The sequence below is a fragment of the Candoia aspera genome, chromosome 12 (genome assembly GCF_035149785.1).
Source record: "Candoia aspera isolate rCanAsp1 chromosome 12, rCanAsp1.hap2, whole genome shotgun sequence".
NCBI classification, from domain to species: domain Eukaryota; kingdom Metazoa; phylum Chordata; class Lepidosauria; order Squamata; family Boidae; genus Candoia; species Candoia aspera.
The window spans coordinates 18942959-18958954 of record NC_086164.1 but is presented as its reverse complement, the minus strand read 5'-3'; the positions used below and the strand labels follow the sequence as shown (position 1 = coordinate 18958954).

Below are 15996 nucleotides of genomic sequence, written 5' to 3'. Positions count from 1 at the left end.
CAAAGGAATATCCATCCCGGCTGAAATGCTCTTGTTGACCAGGGGAACTAAGCAAGAATGACCCAGCAGAGCATTACTCGGTCAGGATGAAGTTCTAAAGAATTCAGCCATGATCTCAGACCGTAACTTCCTGGAGAGACGAAGCAATGCCTGACCAGGACGACGTCCAGGAGGAAGAGCGACACAAATGCAAAGAACAGTGGACATAAGGAGATGTGAATATTTGGTACCCTCGTGAGGTAAGACCACTGCAACTTCGGCTTGTCCCTTTTTAGCTGGCGTGACTGGAAAGCAAAAAGCCTCTCGTGAAGACGAATGGGGATGATCAAGCCCCAGCAACCAAGTCCCATGAAGAGAGGTGGAAAGAGTTGGGCACATTCAGCCTTCAGAAAAGCCAACTGGAAGAAGATGTGACAGCATTCAAACGCCTTAAAGTGGACCAGTCAAGCAAGTTGACCAAGGCTCTTCTCTAGCACCCCAGATCAGGAGACAGAATAATGCTCTTAATTCACAAGAAAGCCAATTCCAGTTGAATATCAGAAAAATGAATCTGTGGCCTATTTTGATACACCCATTAGTGGGCTGACTGTATAATTTATGCCTTTGCAAATGGATCTGCATGCCTCACTCATGTACCATTGGTAATCCCTCTATATGCAATATAAACTCTTTGAAACTTTTGCAAACTAAAACTCACACTACCACACAGGGATAATAGCAACCGTTCCAATCAAACAAATGGCAAGGAAATGGCATTTCCTTAGTGCGGATCTGACGAACAAAAGCCAAAAGCTCACCTCTTGGTGGTGATGCTTGTATGAGAGGCCTGTTGGCAGAGTGCTAGAAAGCCTTTGGCCCAGGAGAGATCAGAAAAGTCACACACCAGGCATTTCTATAAAAATAATTTTATTTACAGAAAACAAACATATTTAAAGGCTGTTTGCTGAGAGATTTCTCTCAGCTGCATATTCTCTGCAAGCCTACACAGAAGGGAAACTGAAACTAAAACAAGTTCAGGCAGGTTCCTCCCTTAGGCAATGCAACCATTAACACCTGAAAAGGGGACAATTAAACTCAACCTCTTCACCCGGCCAAAATGATTAGTTACCATAGTAACCTTAATCTGTAGTAGGAAACATATATTCACACTCCCCTTTTTATACTACAGAATAAGACACAAACCAATTTTCTTTGACAACTCTGTGTCTTTCCATTCACATTATTTTAACATTATCTCCCCTTTGGTTTAACAGAAAGCTACCATCCTTCTTCCTGTGTATTTCCAAACCTAGGTAATTTGTTACAGTTCCAAGGCTTTTTAATGTGAAATGGCTTTTCATGCAGGCTTCAAAATCAAGCCTTTTTCTTTTGATGTGAACAGCAGCAAATCAACATAAATGCACAGATACATAAAGCCTTGTCTTTCTTCATATATACACATGGATCTGCTTTTCCTTTTTCAAAACCAAAATTCTGCAGTTTTTCATCTACTTTTTGGTTCCAGGATCTAGCAGCTTGTTTTAACCCATAGATTGACTTCTGCAGTTCACAGACTAGATTCTCCCCTTTTTTCATAGCCAGGGGGTTGCTGCATGTATAATTTGTGATCTAAATCACCATAGAGAAATGCAGTTTGAATGTCATAGTGGTGAACTGACATTCCTTTGAGTGCAGCAATTTTCACCTTTAGTGACTGGTGCAAAGTCTTGTCAAAGTCTAAATCTTGCCTTTGAGTGAACCCTTTTGCAACCAACCTTGCTTTATATTTTTGGATTTTGCCATCAGCATCCCTTTTCAGTTTGAAAACCCACCTACAACCTAGACAGCGTTCATTGGGAGGTAGATTTACCAGTTTCCATGTTTTATTTTCTTTCAAGGATGCTAACTCCTGTTGCATGGCAGAATGCCAATTTTGTGCAATCTCAGGTGGTAAAGCATTCACTTCTTCTAAAGACTCAGGTTCTGTGAATATGTGAAAAGCCTTTACTGTTTCAGCCTGAAAACGTGATGGAGGAATGCCTTTATTACTTCTCTGAGATCTGCGAGGTAATACAGGACTTAAATTTTGACTCCTATCACTTTCCTGAGAAGCATCTGTCTCATCAGACAGATCTTTAGTTTGCTTTTCTGGTTTAATGTCCTCATCAGGCAAAAGATCACCATCAGCAAGTCCTTGCTGTTCTCTTGTGGTGGTCAGATCAACTGGAGAGCTAGAGTTTAATCTCCCCCAGTTTTGTTCAGCAAAAGAAGCGCTTTTGCTAATTATTAATTTCTCTCCCATTATGAACCTGTAGCTCCTTTGGCTTTGTTCATAGCCAACAAAGATGGCTTTCTCTGTTGTTTTGGAATATGAACCCTTTCCTTCTCAGTTGTTTTGGAATATGAACCCAAGCAGTGCTACCAAACACTCTAAGATGGTTTACCTTTGGTTTCACACCATAAAACAAATGGAATGGAGTGTCCTGAATCACAGAGTTATACAATCTGTTTTGTACATAACAGGCAGTAGATATTGCCTCACCAATACTTAAAAGATAAATGTGAATCTTTAAGCATGCATTCCATTGCATTTTTGTAATGGTTGCCTAATCCCAAATACTCAGTCTCACAAGCTCGGGCTTAAAGATAACTGATTTATTAAAGGAATAGTATGCAAATACAGAGAAAGCTGAGAATGAGCAAAAGCGCGCCAAATACAAACTTAAAGCTTTGCCTGTGAGCCAGTCCCGCCCCAATCACCCGTCAGTGCGCACCCCCTCCCAGGTGCTAGGAACCGTTACACGCGCCTGGGAAAGTAACCTTGAACAGAAGCGCAAACCCAAACACACATTCCAAAGCTCCAAAACAACGGAGGGCGGAGGAATGGAAAAACCCTGTACGGGCTAATGAACACGGAACAGGAGTTGACATGTGAAACGTTACAATGTTAACAGAACATTGAAATGGGGAACATGACATATCGCCCCCCCCGCAAAATAACGCTAGGAAGCTGGTTTGTTAGGGTAGGCAGAGTGAAAGCGTGCTACTAGACGAGGGGAGTTCACATCAGGGGCAGCCACCCATTCAGGATGAGGGAAATGTTTCCAACGAACGAGGTACTGTAAAGTGGAGCGTTGGCGGCGAGAGTCCAGGACGTCTGTCACCTCGAAGTGTTGCTGGTTGTCAATCATGAGAGGTGGTGGTGGAATGGGTTGGGGATGCCAGCGGTCCGATGGCAGGTAGGGCTTGAGTAAACTACAATGGAAAACAGGATGTAAACGTTTTAGGTTGTGGGGCAAGTCAAGTTTAAAAGTAACAGGGTTAATTTGTGCAACAATAGGAAAAGGACCCACAAACTTAGGGCCAAGTTTCTTGGAAGGTTGTGGTGACTTGATGAACTTGGTTGACAAGTAGACTTTGTCCCCTACAGTAAAGGCAGGTTCAGGTGAGCGCTTTGCATCAGCATGACGTTTGTAAGTGGTTTGGGCATGGAGCAGAGCTTGCTGAATGTTTAGCCATGAGTCTTTGAGAGAGTCAGCCCAGTCAGTTAGGGAGGCGGGTAGGGGTTGTGGATGAGGAAGTTCAGGGATTGGGACGAAGTCCCGACCGAAAACAGTTTTAAAAGGAACCTGGCCAGTGCTTTGATGTAAGGCATTGTTATAAGCGACTTCTGCAAAAGGGAGTAGGTCGACCCAGTTGTCTTGTTGGTAATTGACAAAAGCTCGCAAATATTGTTCAAGTGTAGAATTAACCGCCTCTGTAGAGCCGTCTGTCTGTGGATGCCACGCGGTGGAGAGGGCTTGCTTGGTGCCAAGTAGTTTTAAAAATGCCCGCCAAAATTGTGACGTAAATTGTGTGCCTCTGTCACTCACCAAACGGGCAGGGATACCGTGAAGGCGGTACACGTGAACGAGGAAGAGGCGTGCCAGTTGTTGTGCGGTGGGGATAGAAGCGCATGGAATGAAATGGGCTTGTTTGGAGAAAAAGTCTTTGACCACCCAAATGACGGTCTTTCGCTGACTGGGGGGTAGGTCAACGATAAAGTCCATGGAGATGTCTTGCCAGGGGACTGATGGGGTGGCGACAGGTTGCAGGAGACCCTGAGGTTTGCCTGGTTTGCGCTTAGTTGCTGCACAAACAGGGCATGCTGTGACATAGGCTTTAAGGTCTTTGAGCAACGTTGGCCACCAGAATTGCCGCCGCACGAGGTGGAGTGTTTTTAAATAACCAAAATGCCCAGCCAGCTTGTCATCGTGGCAGCGCTGGAGGATTGTTTTACGCAAAGCCTCAGGCACATAGAGACGATCGTTGCGCCAAGCAAAATCGTCGGTGAAAGTTACAATGTTTTTATTTGTTTGTAACCAAGTGTCAGTTTTTAGGTGGAGGAGCAACTGTTGTTGCAAATCCGATGGAACTGGCAAACGCGGCGAGCGGCTGGGAGGCGGGGCAGCTGGAGTTTGCGTTTGCTGCGCTCACGTCTGACTGCGCGTCACCGCTGCCAAACTTAATTGTTTTTCGGTCCAGTTGGTACCTTGGACTGTTGGCCCTGGGCCAGCATCTTGGGGCCGGCGGGAGAGCGCATCAGCTAAAAAGTTTTTCTTGCCTGGTATAAATTTAAGGGTGAAGTCAAAGCGGCTGAAAAACTCAGCCCAGCGAAGCTGTTTGGGGCTGAGTTTACGACTGGTGCTTAGTGCCTCTAGGTTTTTATGGTCAGTCCAGACTTCGAAAGGGTTTGAAGTCCCTTCTAATAAGTGTCGTCAAGTCTCTAAAGCAGTTTTTACAGCAAAAGCCTCTTTTTCCCAAACATGCCATCGCCTCTCTGTTTCAGTGAACTTGTGGGAGAGGTAAGCACAGGGTTTTAAGGCGCCAGATTGGTCAGATTGCAGTAGGAGTGCTCCGATTGAGAAATCAGAAGCATCCACTTGTACCATGAATGGTTTGGCAGGGTCTGGATGTTGTAAAATTGGTTCAGTGGTGAAGATGTGTTTGAGCGCTTCGAACGCCTGTTGACAGGTTGGAGTCCATTTAAGGAGCGCTCCTGGGTTTTTTGAACGCCGCGTATCCCCGTGCTTTAGTTTTCAACAGTTCAGTGAGGGGGAGGGCGATTTCGGCAAAATTTTGGGCGAATGCCCGATAGAAATTGGCGAATCCCAGGAAACTTTGTAATTGTCTCCTGGTACGGGGAGGCTCCCATGCCACAATGGCTTCCACTTTAGCAGGGTCCATTTCAATGCCCTTAGCGGAAATTCTATATCCTAGGTAATCAATTTGTGATTGATGGAAGGCACATTTAGACAGTTTGGCATACAACTCTGCTTTTTTCAATTTAGCCAGCACCTGACGCACCAAGTGAATATGTTCTGACATGGTTTCAGTATAAATCAATACATCATCCAAATACACAAGTACTCCTTTAAATAGGTGGTCATGCAAGACCTCATCAATTAGTTGCATAAAAACCCCAGGCGCCCCGGACAAACCAAAGGGTAAAACTTTGTATTGAAAAGCCCCGAGAGGACAGTTAAACGCCGTTTTCCACTCATCCCCTTCCCTTATGCGAATACGAAAATAGGCTTCTCTCAAATCTAGTTTTGAGAAGATTTTGCCTCTGGCCAGATGTGATAACATATCTTTGATCAAGGGCAAAGGATATTTATTTAATATCGAGACCGCATTGAGCCCGCGGAAATCAGTACAAAGCCTCAATGAGCCATCCTTTTTTGGTCTAAAGAGGACAGGAGCCCCAACCGGGGAGTTAGCAGGTTCAATGAAACCCCTAGCTAGGTTTTTATCAATGAACTCCCTTAGTGTGGCTAGCTCTTTGGGAGACATGGGGTAGATTTTTGGGTGAGGTAACTTTACATTAGGTAAGAACTCAATGGCAGAGTCTGTTTTTCGGTGGGGTGGCAAGCGATCTGCTTCCTTTTCCCCAAACACATCAGCTAAATCCTGATATTGACTGGGTAGTCCCTCAAGGGGTTGAAGTGTTTGTACAGTGGTGTGCGCTACCCCTCCGCCCTCCATGTCGTCTAGGAGATCCTTTTCGGGTACTTTGTAAAATCCATCCGCAAAGGTGACAGTCCTATGTAGCCAGTTGATAAAAGGATTTTGTTGTACAAACCAGGGCATACCTAAAATCACTAGAGGGCCCCCCACTGGAGCTACAACAAATGGTAGCTTTTCCCGATGGGAACCCATTTGTAAAGCCACCAATCCTGTGGAATGAGTGACTGCTTTTCCCCCCGCCATAGTTCCATCCAATTGGGTGAAGATCATAGGTCTTGGCAAAGGGAACGTAGGCAGTTCCAGAGCCGCTACGACATCAGGGTGCATAAGGGAACGGGAGCAGCCCGAGTCAAGCATGGCCCAAACTTCCACAGTTTTGGTCTTTGAGCCTAGTTTAACTTTTACAGTCAGCGTAGGGAAATTCCCACTCACCGAATCGTGGTCACGCCCGGTTTCTTCCACCTGCCCTAGGGCGCCCTTCAGGGCAGGTGGTAGCCTTTTCCCGCCGGCTGTTCGAATTGCAATTCCTCCTCCTCTTCCCCGAATGGTAGTTCTGGTGGGTCGAGTTCTGCGATGGCAGCTTTCATTTTCCACGGTGGGGCAGGCGACTTCCCTGAAGGTTTCGCTTGCCGTTCTTCTGGACGTCGTCTAGGGCACGAAGTGGCGCGATGCCCTTCTTTTCCACATCTCAGGCACTGACCTTTGGAAAACCGTCGTTCTCTTTCCTCTTCCCAGGTTTTTGGTTTGGGGCGGCTGGCAGGTCCAGTCGTCCGCGCTCCTCTGGCAAGTCGGGATTGTCTAAGCTCTTTAGTATGGGCATAGGTCTGCAGGGCATTTTCGGCGCTGCCTGCTAATTGAATCCATCCGTATAGTGTTTTAGGGTCGTCTCTTCCCAGTGCCCAACGAAGGATTTCTGGTTCTAGCCCTTGCTTAAACATTTCAATTAAAGTTGGCTCGGACCAATCTTCCACCTTCCCTGATAAGGCTTTAAATTCGAGCGCATAATTGGCAACTGAGAGGGACCCTTGGTAGAGTTTCCTCAGGGAGTTTTTGGCTGTCTCTTGGGCTAGAGGATCTTCGAAATGCTGTTTAAGCGCCCACAAAAAGTCATCGAAGTCCTCTAATTCTGTTGCCTCGGTTTGGCACAGTTGCACATACCAATCGGCTGCCCTCCCTCTCAGTTTATTGGCAATAAAATTGATTTTGCCGTGTTCCGAATGAAAGCTTCGGCCCCAATCCTCCATATAATGCTTAGCGTTAGTGATAAAGAAGGAGAGTGTAGTGGGATCCCCATCGAACTTCACCCCAAATGGTGGGAAGTTTCTTACCGGCTCAGCTGGCTGTGGTGGCTCCGTAAACGTCAGGGTACGCCGAGCCCCCAGGGGTGGCCGATCCCTAGGAGGTCTTGCCTCACGCCCCCCCACTTGACGGGATGCTCGAATCGTGCTTCTCCCCCTGGGCGGTAGGGTGCTGGGCCTGGGGTAAGCCAGCTGTGACGGCTCTTCCTCCCAATCTTCCTGGCTTGGCTCTGCACCCCTGGGGAGATCCTTCAGGATTGTCACTATTAGATTCATTTTGTCCTCGAGTGCTTTCATACGAGCAGGAGTGACCGGCTCTTCAAGGGGTTGGTTGGTTACCACCACCCTCGGTGACAAGGGGATTTCGGGCTCCCAGGATAGTTGTGGAGACCCCCTCCCCGTTGCTCTTTCCATCACGGTTTTGTGTTCACTCCTCAGACTCTCCTGCATCGATATCAGCAACTCATCTAATTGGACATCCCGCATCTCCCGACGTGCTGCTCTTTGCGCTCTCGAGGTTAGAGCTGGCCGGGTCCTTGCCGCCTCCAACTCTTCTTCGCTCGCGCGAAGCTGATGGTCGGTCATCGCTAGCGCTCCCTCTTATCCAACGTTTGGATGGGGCTAGCGGAAGATTGAAATTGATTCTCAGCTTTATGTAATGGTTGCCTAATCCCAAATACTCAGTCTCACAAGCTCGGGCTTAAAGATAACTGATTTATTAAAGGAATAGTATGCAAATACAGAGAAAGCTGAGAATGAGCAAAAGCGCGCCAAATACAAACTTAAAAGCATTGCCTGTGAGCAAGTTCCGCCCCCATCCCTTGTCAGTGCATACCCCCTCCCAGGTGCTAGGAACCGTTAGACGCGCCTGGGAAAGTAACCTTGAGCAGGCGCGCAAACCCAAACATACATTCCAAACCCTCAAAACAACGGAGGGCGGAGGAATGGAAAAACCCTGTATGGGCTAATGAACACGGAACAGGAGTTGACATGTGAAACGTTACAATGTTAACAGAACATTGAAATGGGGAACATGACAATTTTGCAAGGTTCTGCCCTTTCTTTCAGCAACACCATTTTGCTGAGGAGTGTAAGGGTTAGAAAGAATTTGTTCTATCCCCTTTTCCACTAGGAACCTTCTGAATTTGTGAGAAAGGTATTCTCCTCCTCTATCACATTGGAGTGCAGATACAGGCCTAGGGAATTTTCCATTTGCCCATGTCACAAAACCTTTAAATTTCTCAAATGCCTCATCTTTATGTTTTAAGATGTAGATAAATGTTTATCTTGAGAAATCATCAATGATGGTCATTGCATACCTTGCTTGTCCAAGACTTGGAGCAAAAGGACCAATAATGTCAGAGTGTACAATTTCCAAAGGTCTAGTTGTAACTCTGTCACTGTGCTTACTCACAGGAGCTTTTAGTGTTTTGCATTCTTTGCAAACTACACAGTCTAAGTATTTATCACAGGGTTTTATCTTTAGGTCAGCACACAGCTGTGGCATTTGTGCTATATACTTGAAATTAGCATGACCAAATCTCCTGTGCATCAGGTGTACACATTGGTCATGATATGGAGTGTTGCCAACTGCAGCCTTGCAGCTTGGCTTCCTTGCATTTTGCACAATGTACAAGGAGTCTTTTAACATACCAGTAGCACACAATTTCCCATTTTTTCGTATCTCACAACCATTTTTCTTAAATGTTATGATATACCCTGTTGCAGCCAATTGTGCCACAGATAAAAGGCTTGATTGTAAATTTGGCACATACAACACACCTTTTACAGTTTCTCCCAAGCAGGATAAATACAAGTCACCTTGTCCCATGATTTTGGTCACAGACCCATCAGCCAAAGATACACTTTGTCTTTCAGTTTTAGACAGTGACACAAAAGAGCTTTTACAATTACATAAATGACAATTGGCCCCAGAATCTAATACCCATACATCAGAATTACCCTTCTCAGCAACCTGTGCAATTTGGGTTGTCTGAAGAGCCTTCTTCTGTGTTGCCCTTGTGTTCTTCTTCTCTGTCTTTCTACTCTTGGGTCTCAAGGCACAGTCTTTCTGCAAATGTCCAGCTGAACCACAGGTGAAGCATCACTGGCTGGCTAGCGCTGTGGCCTCAGCTTCCTTTCCCTTCTTTTCTGGTACTGCAGCTTTCCAGAAGAGATTGGGGGGGGGGGATCTTTCCTCTCTCTTCTCCCATTCAGCGAGTAAGCGCTGTGTAACATACGATGGGGTGAGGTCTGCTTCAGGCATAGCCTCCAGGGTACAAATCAGTGTGTCCCACGTTTCATTCAGTGAGGACAGGAGGATATAGGATTTTGTGAGAGGTGTAAATTCCATCCCTCTCTCCTGCAACTCAACAAACAGCTGCTGAATATAATGCAGGTGCTCAGGAAGGCTATCTCCTTCTGCAAGGTAGGCTTTGTACAGCTTTTTTGTCAGGGTAACTTTACTCCCTGCTGTTGCCTTTACATACAAGTCTCTCAAAGAGTCCCAAAGTTGCTTTGCAGACTGCATGCCTCACACGTGGACTAGCTGATTGTCCTCAACTCCCAGGATAATGGTGGCTCTAGCCCGCTCATCCTGTCTCAGCCATTCAGCACTGGGATTTTGGGGGGTTTGCTCACCAATTGGCAGCCAAAGATTCTCTCTGTGAAGATACATCTCCATCTTCAGGGCCCAATTCAAATAGTTGGTCTCTGATAGGCGCTCCAGAGGCATCGCTGAGGGCTGGGAGGTAGCCATGGCTTCTTCCTTCTTTTGCAAGTCACCTCAGCTGGCTTCTTTGTCCTGTAGACCGGCAGTTGCTGGAAAATCTTCAGGCGGCTCCAAAGAAAATCTTCACAGGTCTTTGCTACCTGCCTTTAAATTGTGCATGAGGTGTGGAGCTGATCTCTCTATTCTCTCTGGGTTTTACTGGGCTTACTGGGCTGCTTACTGGGCCCATAACCTGTTGGCAGAGTGGTAGAAAGCCTTTGGCCCAGGAGAGATCAGAAAAGTCACACACCAGGCATTTCTATAAAAGTAATTTTATTTACAGAAAACAAACATATTTAAAGGCTGTTTGCTGAGAGATTTCTCTCAGCTGCATATTCTCTGCAAGCCTACACAGAAGGGAAACTGAAACTAAAACAAGTTCAGGCAAGTTCCTCCCTTAGGCAATGCAACCATTAACACCTGAAAAGGGAACAATTAAACTCAACCTCTTCACCGGCCAAAATGATTAGTTACCACAGTAACCTTAATCTGTAGTAGAAAACAAGGCCATTTCCTCTTCCCAGTACATTCCTCTCTCCTTAAGTGCTGTGCCTGTTTAAATAGTTTTGTTCTTATTGTACTATTAATTCATTTTGGGTGCAGTCACCTATCTTTCTTTGTTTAAAGCACTTATGTTTCAAATAAAAAAGAAGAAGGAAGCTGTGCATTGATGGCATATATGCAAAACCAAAGGCTCAGCTGCATCTTCTCAGGAGTAGCTCATGGCCTGATGACCCAATTCTTAAAATCCTTTTAACAGAGACCTGGAACCAATAGGCTTCCAGGTGCTGTTCCATTGTAATAATCTAAACCAGTGTTTCTCAACCTTGGCTGGGGAATTCTGGGAGTTGAAGTCCACACATCTTAAAGTTGCCAAGGTTGAGAAACACTGATCTAAACACATTAGAAAAGGAAAAAAAAAAACCCTGATTATCCAAGTAAGAAAGTTTCCAATGTTCCCTAACCTCAATTATTTTTGATACCACCCAAGAGATCAGTTATGGCTTATGGAAACTAACCTGGATAACTTTTTCTTGGCATGTGTCTAGAAACACCTGGCTAGCTATTTTAACTAGGGAGTATCACATCAACAATTTAAAAATCTGAAATAACATTGCTAAGAAATAGAGCATAAAAGTAACCCTTGATGACTGTCAGGCAACCCAAAATATTGACTGATGAGGATTTTATGAATTACTGAGGTCTTACTATTCAGGCATTTCTGACAGATAAGGAGTTAGCACTTTAATAAAGCCAGCCTTTCTAGTTTCATCTTTATTCTTTATCACAGTAACATCTGGGAACTAAAGATGCTTAAAAATCAGAGCAGCACACTTGTAACTCACAGCCTCAGGAAACTCAAATCTGATCTTCCGCATTAATTTGTCCTCTGCCTATGTTTTTAGATGATTTGCCTACTGATTAAACATGGCCACTGCATATACTTCTTTGTAAATAAGAGAAAAATGGAGAAGCTTTTGAAACATGTCCCTTAGCCTACAATACTTGCATAGCTGGATCCTATGACCCAACTTTATCCATGTTTGTTTAGCCCTGCAGCTTTGACTCAGCTAGATCTGAAGAGGTAGATCGACAAGGCTACTTCTGGACCATGCGTGCATTCACAAGCAAAGCAAAACACCAACGTGCTACTACTGGAACTGGCTGCGCTAATTTTACAAACCCTACAATGGCCAAGAAACATTGGGATTCCTGTATATTTCCGCCAAGAATCTCAAGCTGCATATCCTCACAACGATCTTATGGGATGGATAAGGCTAAATCAGCTGAATAGTCCAGGAATAGGAAATGCCTTGCAATCAAACAAGGATTGCCTTTTTGTTTCCCGTTCTAAATCAAATATTCCAGCTGCTTAATTAATGTAGTCTCTGTGTTCAGACATGATGCTAAAGCACTGTTGAGTTCTAAAAGCAAAAAAAGAAACTATAGGAAAACCACTTAGTTGCTCTGGTGCCTGGGAGGTTGTTGTATGCAAACCAGGAAATCTGGCTTGAGAGAAACTCCAGCTAGTTTTAACAAGGCAGGCAAACAATGCAAGGTTTGCAGGTGGCTGGATTAACAGCGGGCAAGTGCTATGCTTTGAAACACAAAACTTGGTTTGTACTGAACAAAGAGCAAGCAACCAGGAGAAAGGAAATTTATTTCTTCTCCTGTACCTGCAAGAAGAAAACTAAAGTTTTGCTCAATATGGGTTTTTTCCCTTGTGCACAGAACTTCAAATCATGGTTTAGCATTATGATCCAAACCACTGCATCAAAAAACCACCAACTGGCCCCCAGTTGCTAATCCGATGAGAAAAGAGAGAAATTCCAATTCTTGCCAAATCTCCCTGAATCTCAGAACCGGGGAAATCACAATGAAAATGGAACATTCTTTTAAAAATAGTCCTGAGAATCAACAATCTGGTTTTATCTGGAACTCCTGTCTAGACTATGCCCATGGCATGTCCTTCCTACCACCCCATTTCAGGCAAGCGTGAGCCTGTCTCCTCCAAGCAACACTCTGAAATACCTAGTTATACCTCAGGTTTTGAGGTATAATCTTCCTTTTTTCCCCCCAGGCATCTCAATTTTACAAGCAGTTGGGACAGAAAGACCCAACCAGGGCCTTCTAGGTGCTTCACCTGAAGATCTCCTGTTCCCTGCGACGGTGCCATCCACTAGGCCGTGCTTCCCATTATTCCTAGAACTGCCTCTCATGACAAGCCACTTCTCCAAAACCCTTATAGGCTCCTCAAAGTTTTTTGAAGTCTCCACTTAAGCATCATTGTCTGCTGTGATTAACTCTGGGCAGGTGTCAACCCACCTGAATGCAGAGGCTCCGCCCACCCCTTGCAGTTTAAGCTCACCTTCCATTTGTGGTCTTCCTCTGCTGTTTACTTTCCTATCAAATTATACCTGTGTTCCTCAACCTTGGCAACTTTCAGACCTGTGGACTTCAACTCCCAGAATTCCCTGGCCAGCATGGCTGGCTGGGGAATTCTGGGAGTTGAAGTCTACAGGTCTGAAAGTTGCCAAGGTTGAGGAACACTGAATTATACTGTAACCTCCACGGGGCAGGGACCTGCCTTCTTCTTCATTCCTCTACAACCGACAGATGTGATAATCAACCTAGGTCGGATTACTGGACGGTGCCAGTGGTTTGGGGACAACCTTTCTTAACTCTCAGGTGAGTTTTTAATTTGCCTCCTTTAGCAGCCCAACTCATAGTTCCCTGAAACATGGTTTCATCCATCAATCCAATCTGGGTTTGCATGAGACACAGGCCAGGATCACACAACCCCCTGAATAAAACGGCGGTTGGCTAGTTTGAGGTCCAGTCTGTTGTGCAAACCCAACCCAGTGTGAGCGATCAATTGTTCCTTCTGAAAGGCAAGAGAAAAACCTTTTTAAAGCGGGCAAATAAAGGTGTTTATCGGAGTGAAATGCTAAGCTCATCCCATGCCCCCTTCCCACCTTCTGGGGGCAGGAGCACCCGCAGCGGGCTGGACCCTTTCCCACGTTCCCAAATGTTTTGACCTTGCCACACAATTGTACCCTGCTCCAAGCCCTCCCCGTCCTTTGCGGTCTCCCTGGGGCTGCAACGCCTTCGGGAAACTTTGCCACGCGGCTGGCACATGCCCCGCGCAGCGCAGTCCTGCACATCTGGCGGCGCCACTCCGCCCAGAGAAGGGGGAAGCCCCTCCCGCTCGCCCTTCTCCCAACACCCGCAGGGCGGGCTGCAGCAGCTCCGCCCCCAGCCCACGCGCCGGGGGGGGCAGTCCCACCCTCCCCGGCGGGCAGCCGGGGGATAATGGGCTTCCAAGCCGGGCCCGTCGGGGCAGCATTGGCCGGAAGAGGCGCCGCACAGGCGCGCCTCGCTCCGGACGCCCCGCCGGGCGCCGTCCTCCGCGCGGCCGGCCGGCTCTCCCGGGCTGCGGATGCTGGCAAGCGCCGCGGGGGGCGGGGGGCGCGGGACTCCCCCGGCCCCCCCGAAGGGCTGGCGACGGCGGGCGCTGCAAGCGGGACGCGGGCCCTCCGCCGCCACCCGTGCCCGGGAGCCGCCCGCAGCCCCGCCGCCTCCCGCGCGCCGCCCCTTGTCCCGCGGGCGGGCGGCGGGCCGGGGCGCTCCGCGGCCGCGCGCGCGCCCACCCACCTCCGTAGAGCCACTGCTCCTCGTCCTCGTCCGCCTCCAGCTGCACGGCCGCGGGCTCCAGGTCGGTGGCCATGGCGGGCCGGGGATGCGCGCGAGGCCGCTCCCCGCGAGCGCGCCAGCCAGCAGCGCCGGCCGGGCTCAGCGCCGCCCCGGCTGCATCCCGCGTGCGGCGCGCTCGGTGCGGCGGCGGCCCCAGCCGGGCTAAAGCGCCAGCGCCGCCGCCGCCGCCGCCATCCCGGCCCTTCTGGGCGGCCCCCGGAGGCGCGGAGCGGCGGGGCGCGCGCTCGCCGCGGGAAGAGCCAGCGCCGGCGGGGTAGCCGCAGCCGGCGGCGCCCAGGCCGGGAGAGGAGGGCGGCGGCGGCGGCGGCGGCGGCGGCGGCGGCTCCTGCAGCGGGAGCGGCGGCCAGGTCCTAGCGCCCCGCGCACACCAGGCGAGCTGGAGCGCGCCGCCGGCCCGGCCCGGCCCGGCCCGGCCCCGGCGCCGCCGCGCGGAAGCTTCCCGGGGGCGGAGGAGAGCCGGCCTCGGCGAGGGCGCCCCAGCCTGGTCCCCGCGCGCGCTCCGGGCTCGCCCGCTGGCCCTGGGGCGGCGGCAGGGAGCGCGGCGCAGCAGGGACCTCCGAGGGCTGCGGCGGGGCGGGTGGGCCGGTGGGAGGCTCCGCGCGCTGCGGGGCGGCGGCGGCGGGGCTCGCTCGAAGGTGGCGGTCGCCTGCCAGCTTACTCGGTCAGCCCGGCTTTCTGGGGTCCCGCGGCGTCCCTGGGCATACACGCGTTTCCTGGGCTCGGTTCGTTTGCTCGCATACCCCGCTAGCTTAAAACGTGGCCTCGGGTCGTGCGAACCCGGCCAGGGAGGGCGGGGGGAGAGCTGCGGGCCGGCCCCTCCGCAGCCTCTCGGCTGGCCCCGCCGAGAGGAATGGGGTTGCGCGGAGCTCATGTTTGAATGTCATCTTTGCATGATCCCCCGTGGCAAAAGCTCTGCAGGAAGAAAGCTAGCATCCGAGGGAGTGTCCTACTGGAAGAGTCGCGTCCAGATTTCTGTTTGCAGGTTGAGGCTGGGGTATGTTTGATTAAGCCAGGGAGAGGTGGGAAGCTGCTCCACTCCAAACCTTCAGGCGGCTGGCTGCTCGGGGGAAAAAAGCCGGGGTCGTCCTGGGATGGGGGACCACTGGGAAATTGCAGGGGTGTAGGCTAGGGTGAAAAGTCAAAATGCGATCAATTTCCATGCTATTGCCAAAAAGAACTTGGCAGGCAGAGAATAGAACTCAATTTAAGGTAAACCTGAGCCATTTTTTAAATTCTAAAACTCTGCCTAATCCTTCAACAGATGTAAATGGTTTACTTGCAGAGGCCAAACATTTTAAAAACAGGTGTGTCTGGCATGAAAAAGCCCAACCCGCTAAGTTCTACTCAAAGGCACACCTTTGTTGGTTGGCTCTGCCGAGTCCCACATCCAAAAGTTCCTTGGTCGAAACTCAAGAGGAACCACACAGTAAGGTTTCGGGGCCATGGGATGCCCTGCCCTTGGCTTGGGCACAAGGAAACCCACCATGAGGCTCCAGGCCCTTCAGAGTCTGCTGCAAAGTTGAGACCCCGCAGGAAATCCTGATTTGCACTGGCTGCATTCTCATGAATGCACTCTCAACTTAGCTAATTATGTTGTAGCATTGCACCTTTGCTTAGTTAATTACTTCCATATACCATGTTCACACGCTCCCATGAATGAAATTTCTAGTCAAGAAATCAGTAATATCACTGGTACCATGCCATGTCTAGATAGGAATGCAGTTTAAT

General features: G+C 48.8%; 1 protein-coding gene across 1 annotated transcript in view; it reads right to left on the bottom strand.

Moving 5' to 3' along the window:
* LOC134504540 (pre-mRNA 3'-end-processing factor FIP1-like) overlaps nucleotides 1-14485 on the bottom strand; it is a 42156-nt gene extending 27671 nt beyond the window's left edge. The window contains exon 1 of the mRNA XM_063313804.1: nucleotides 14209-14485. Within this exon, the coding sequence (XP_063169874.1) occupies nucleotides 14209-14281 (73 nt within the window). The 5' untranslated portion in view covers nucleotides 14282-14485. The remainder of the gene's footprint in view (nucleotides 1-14208) is intronic.
* Nucleotides 14486-15996: the final 1511 nt, after the last annotated feature.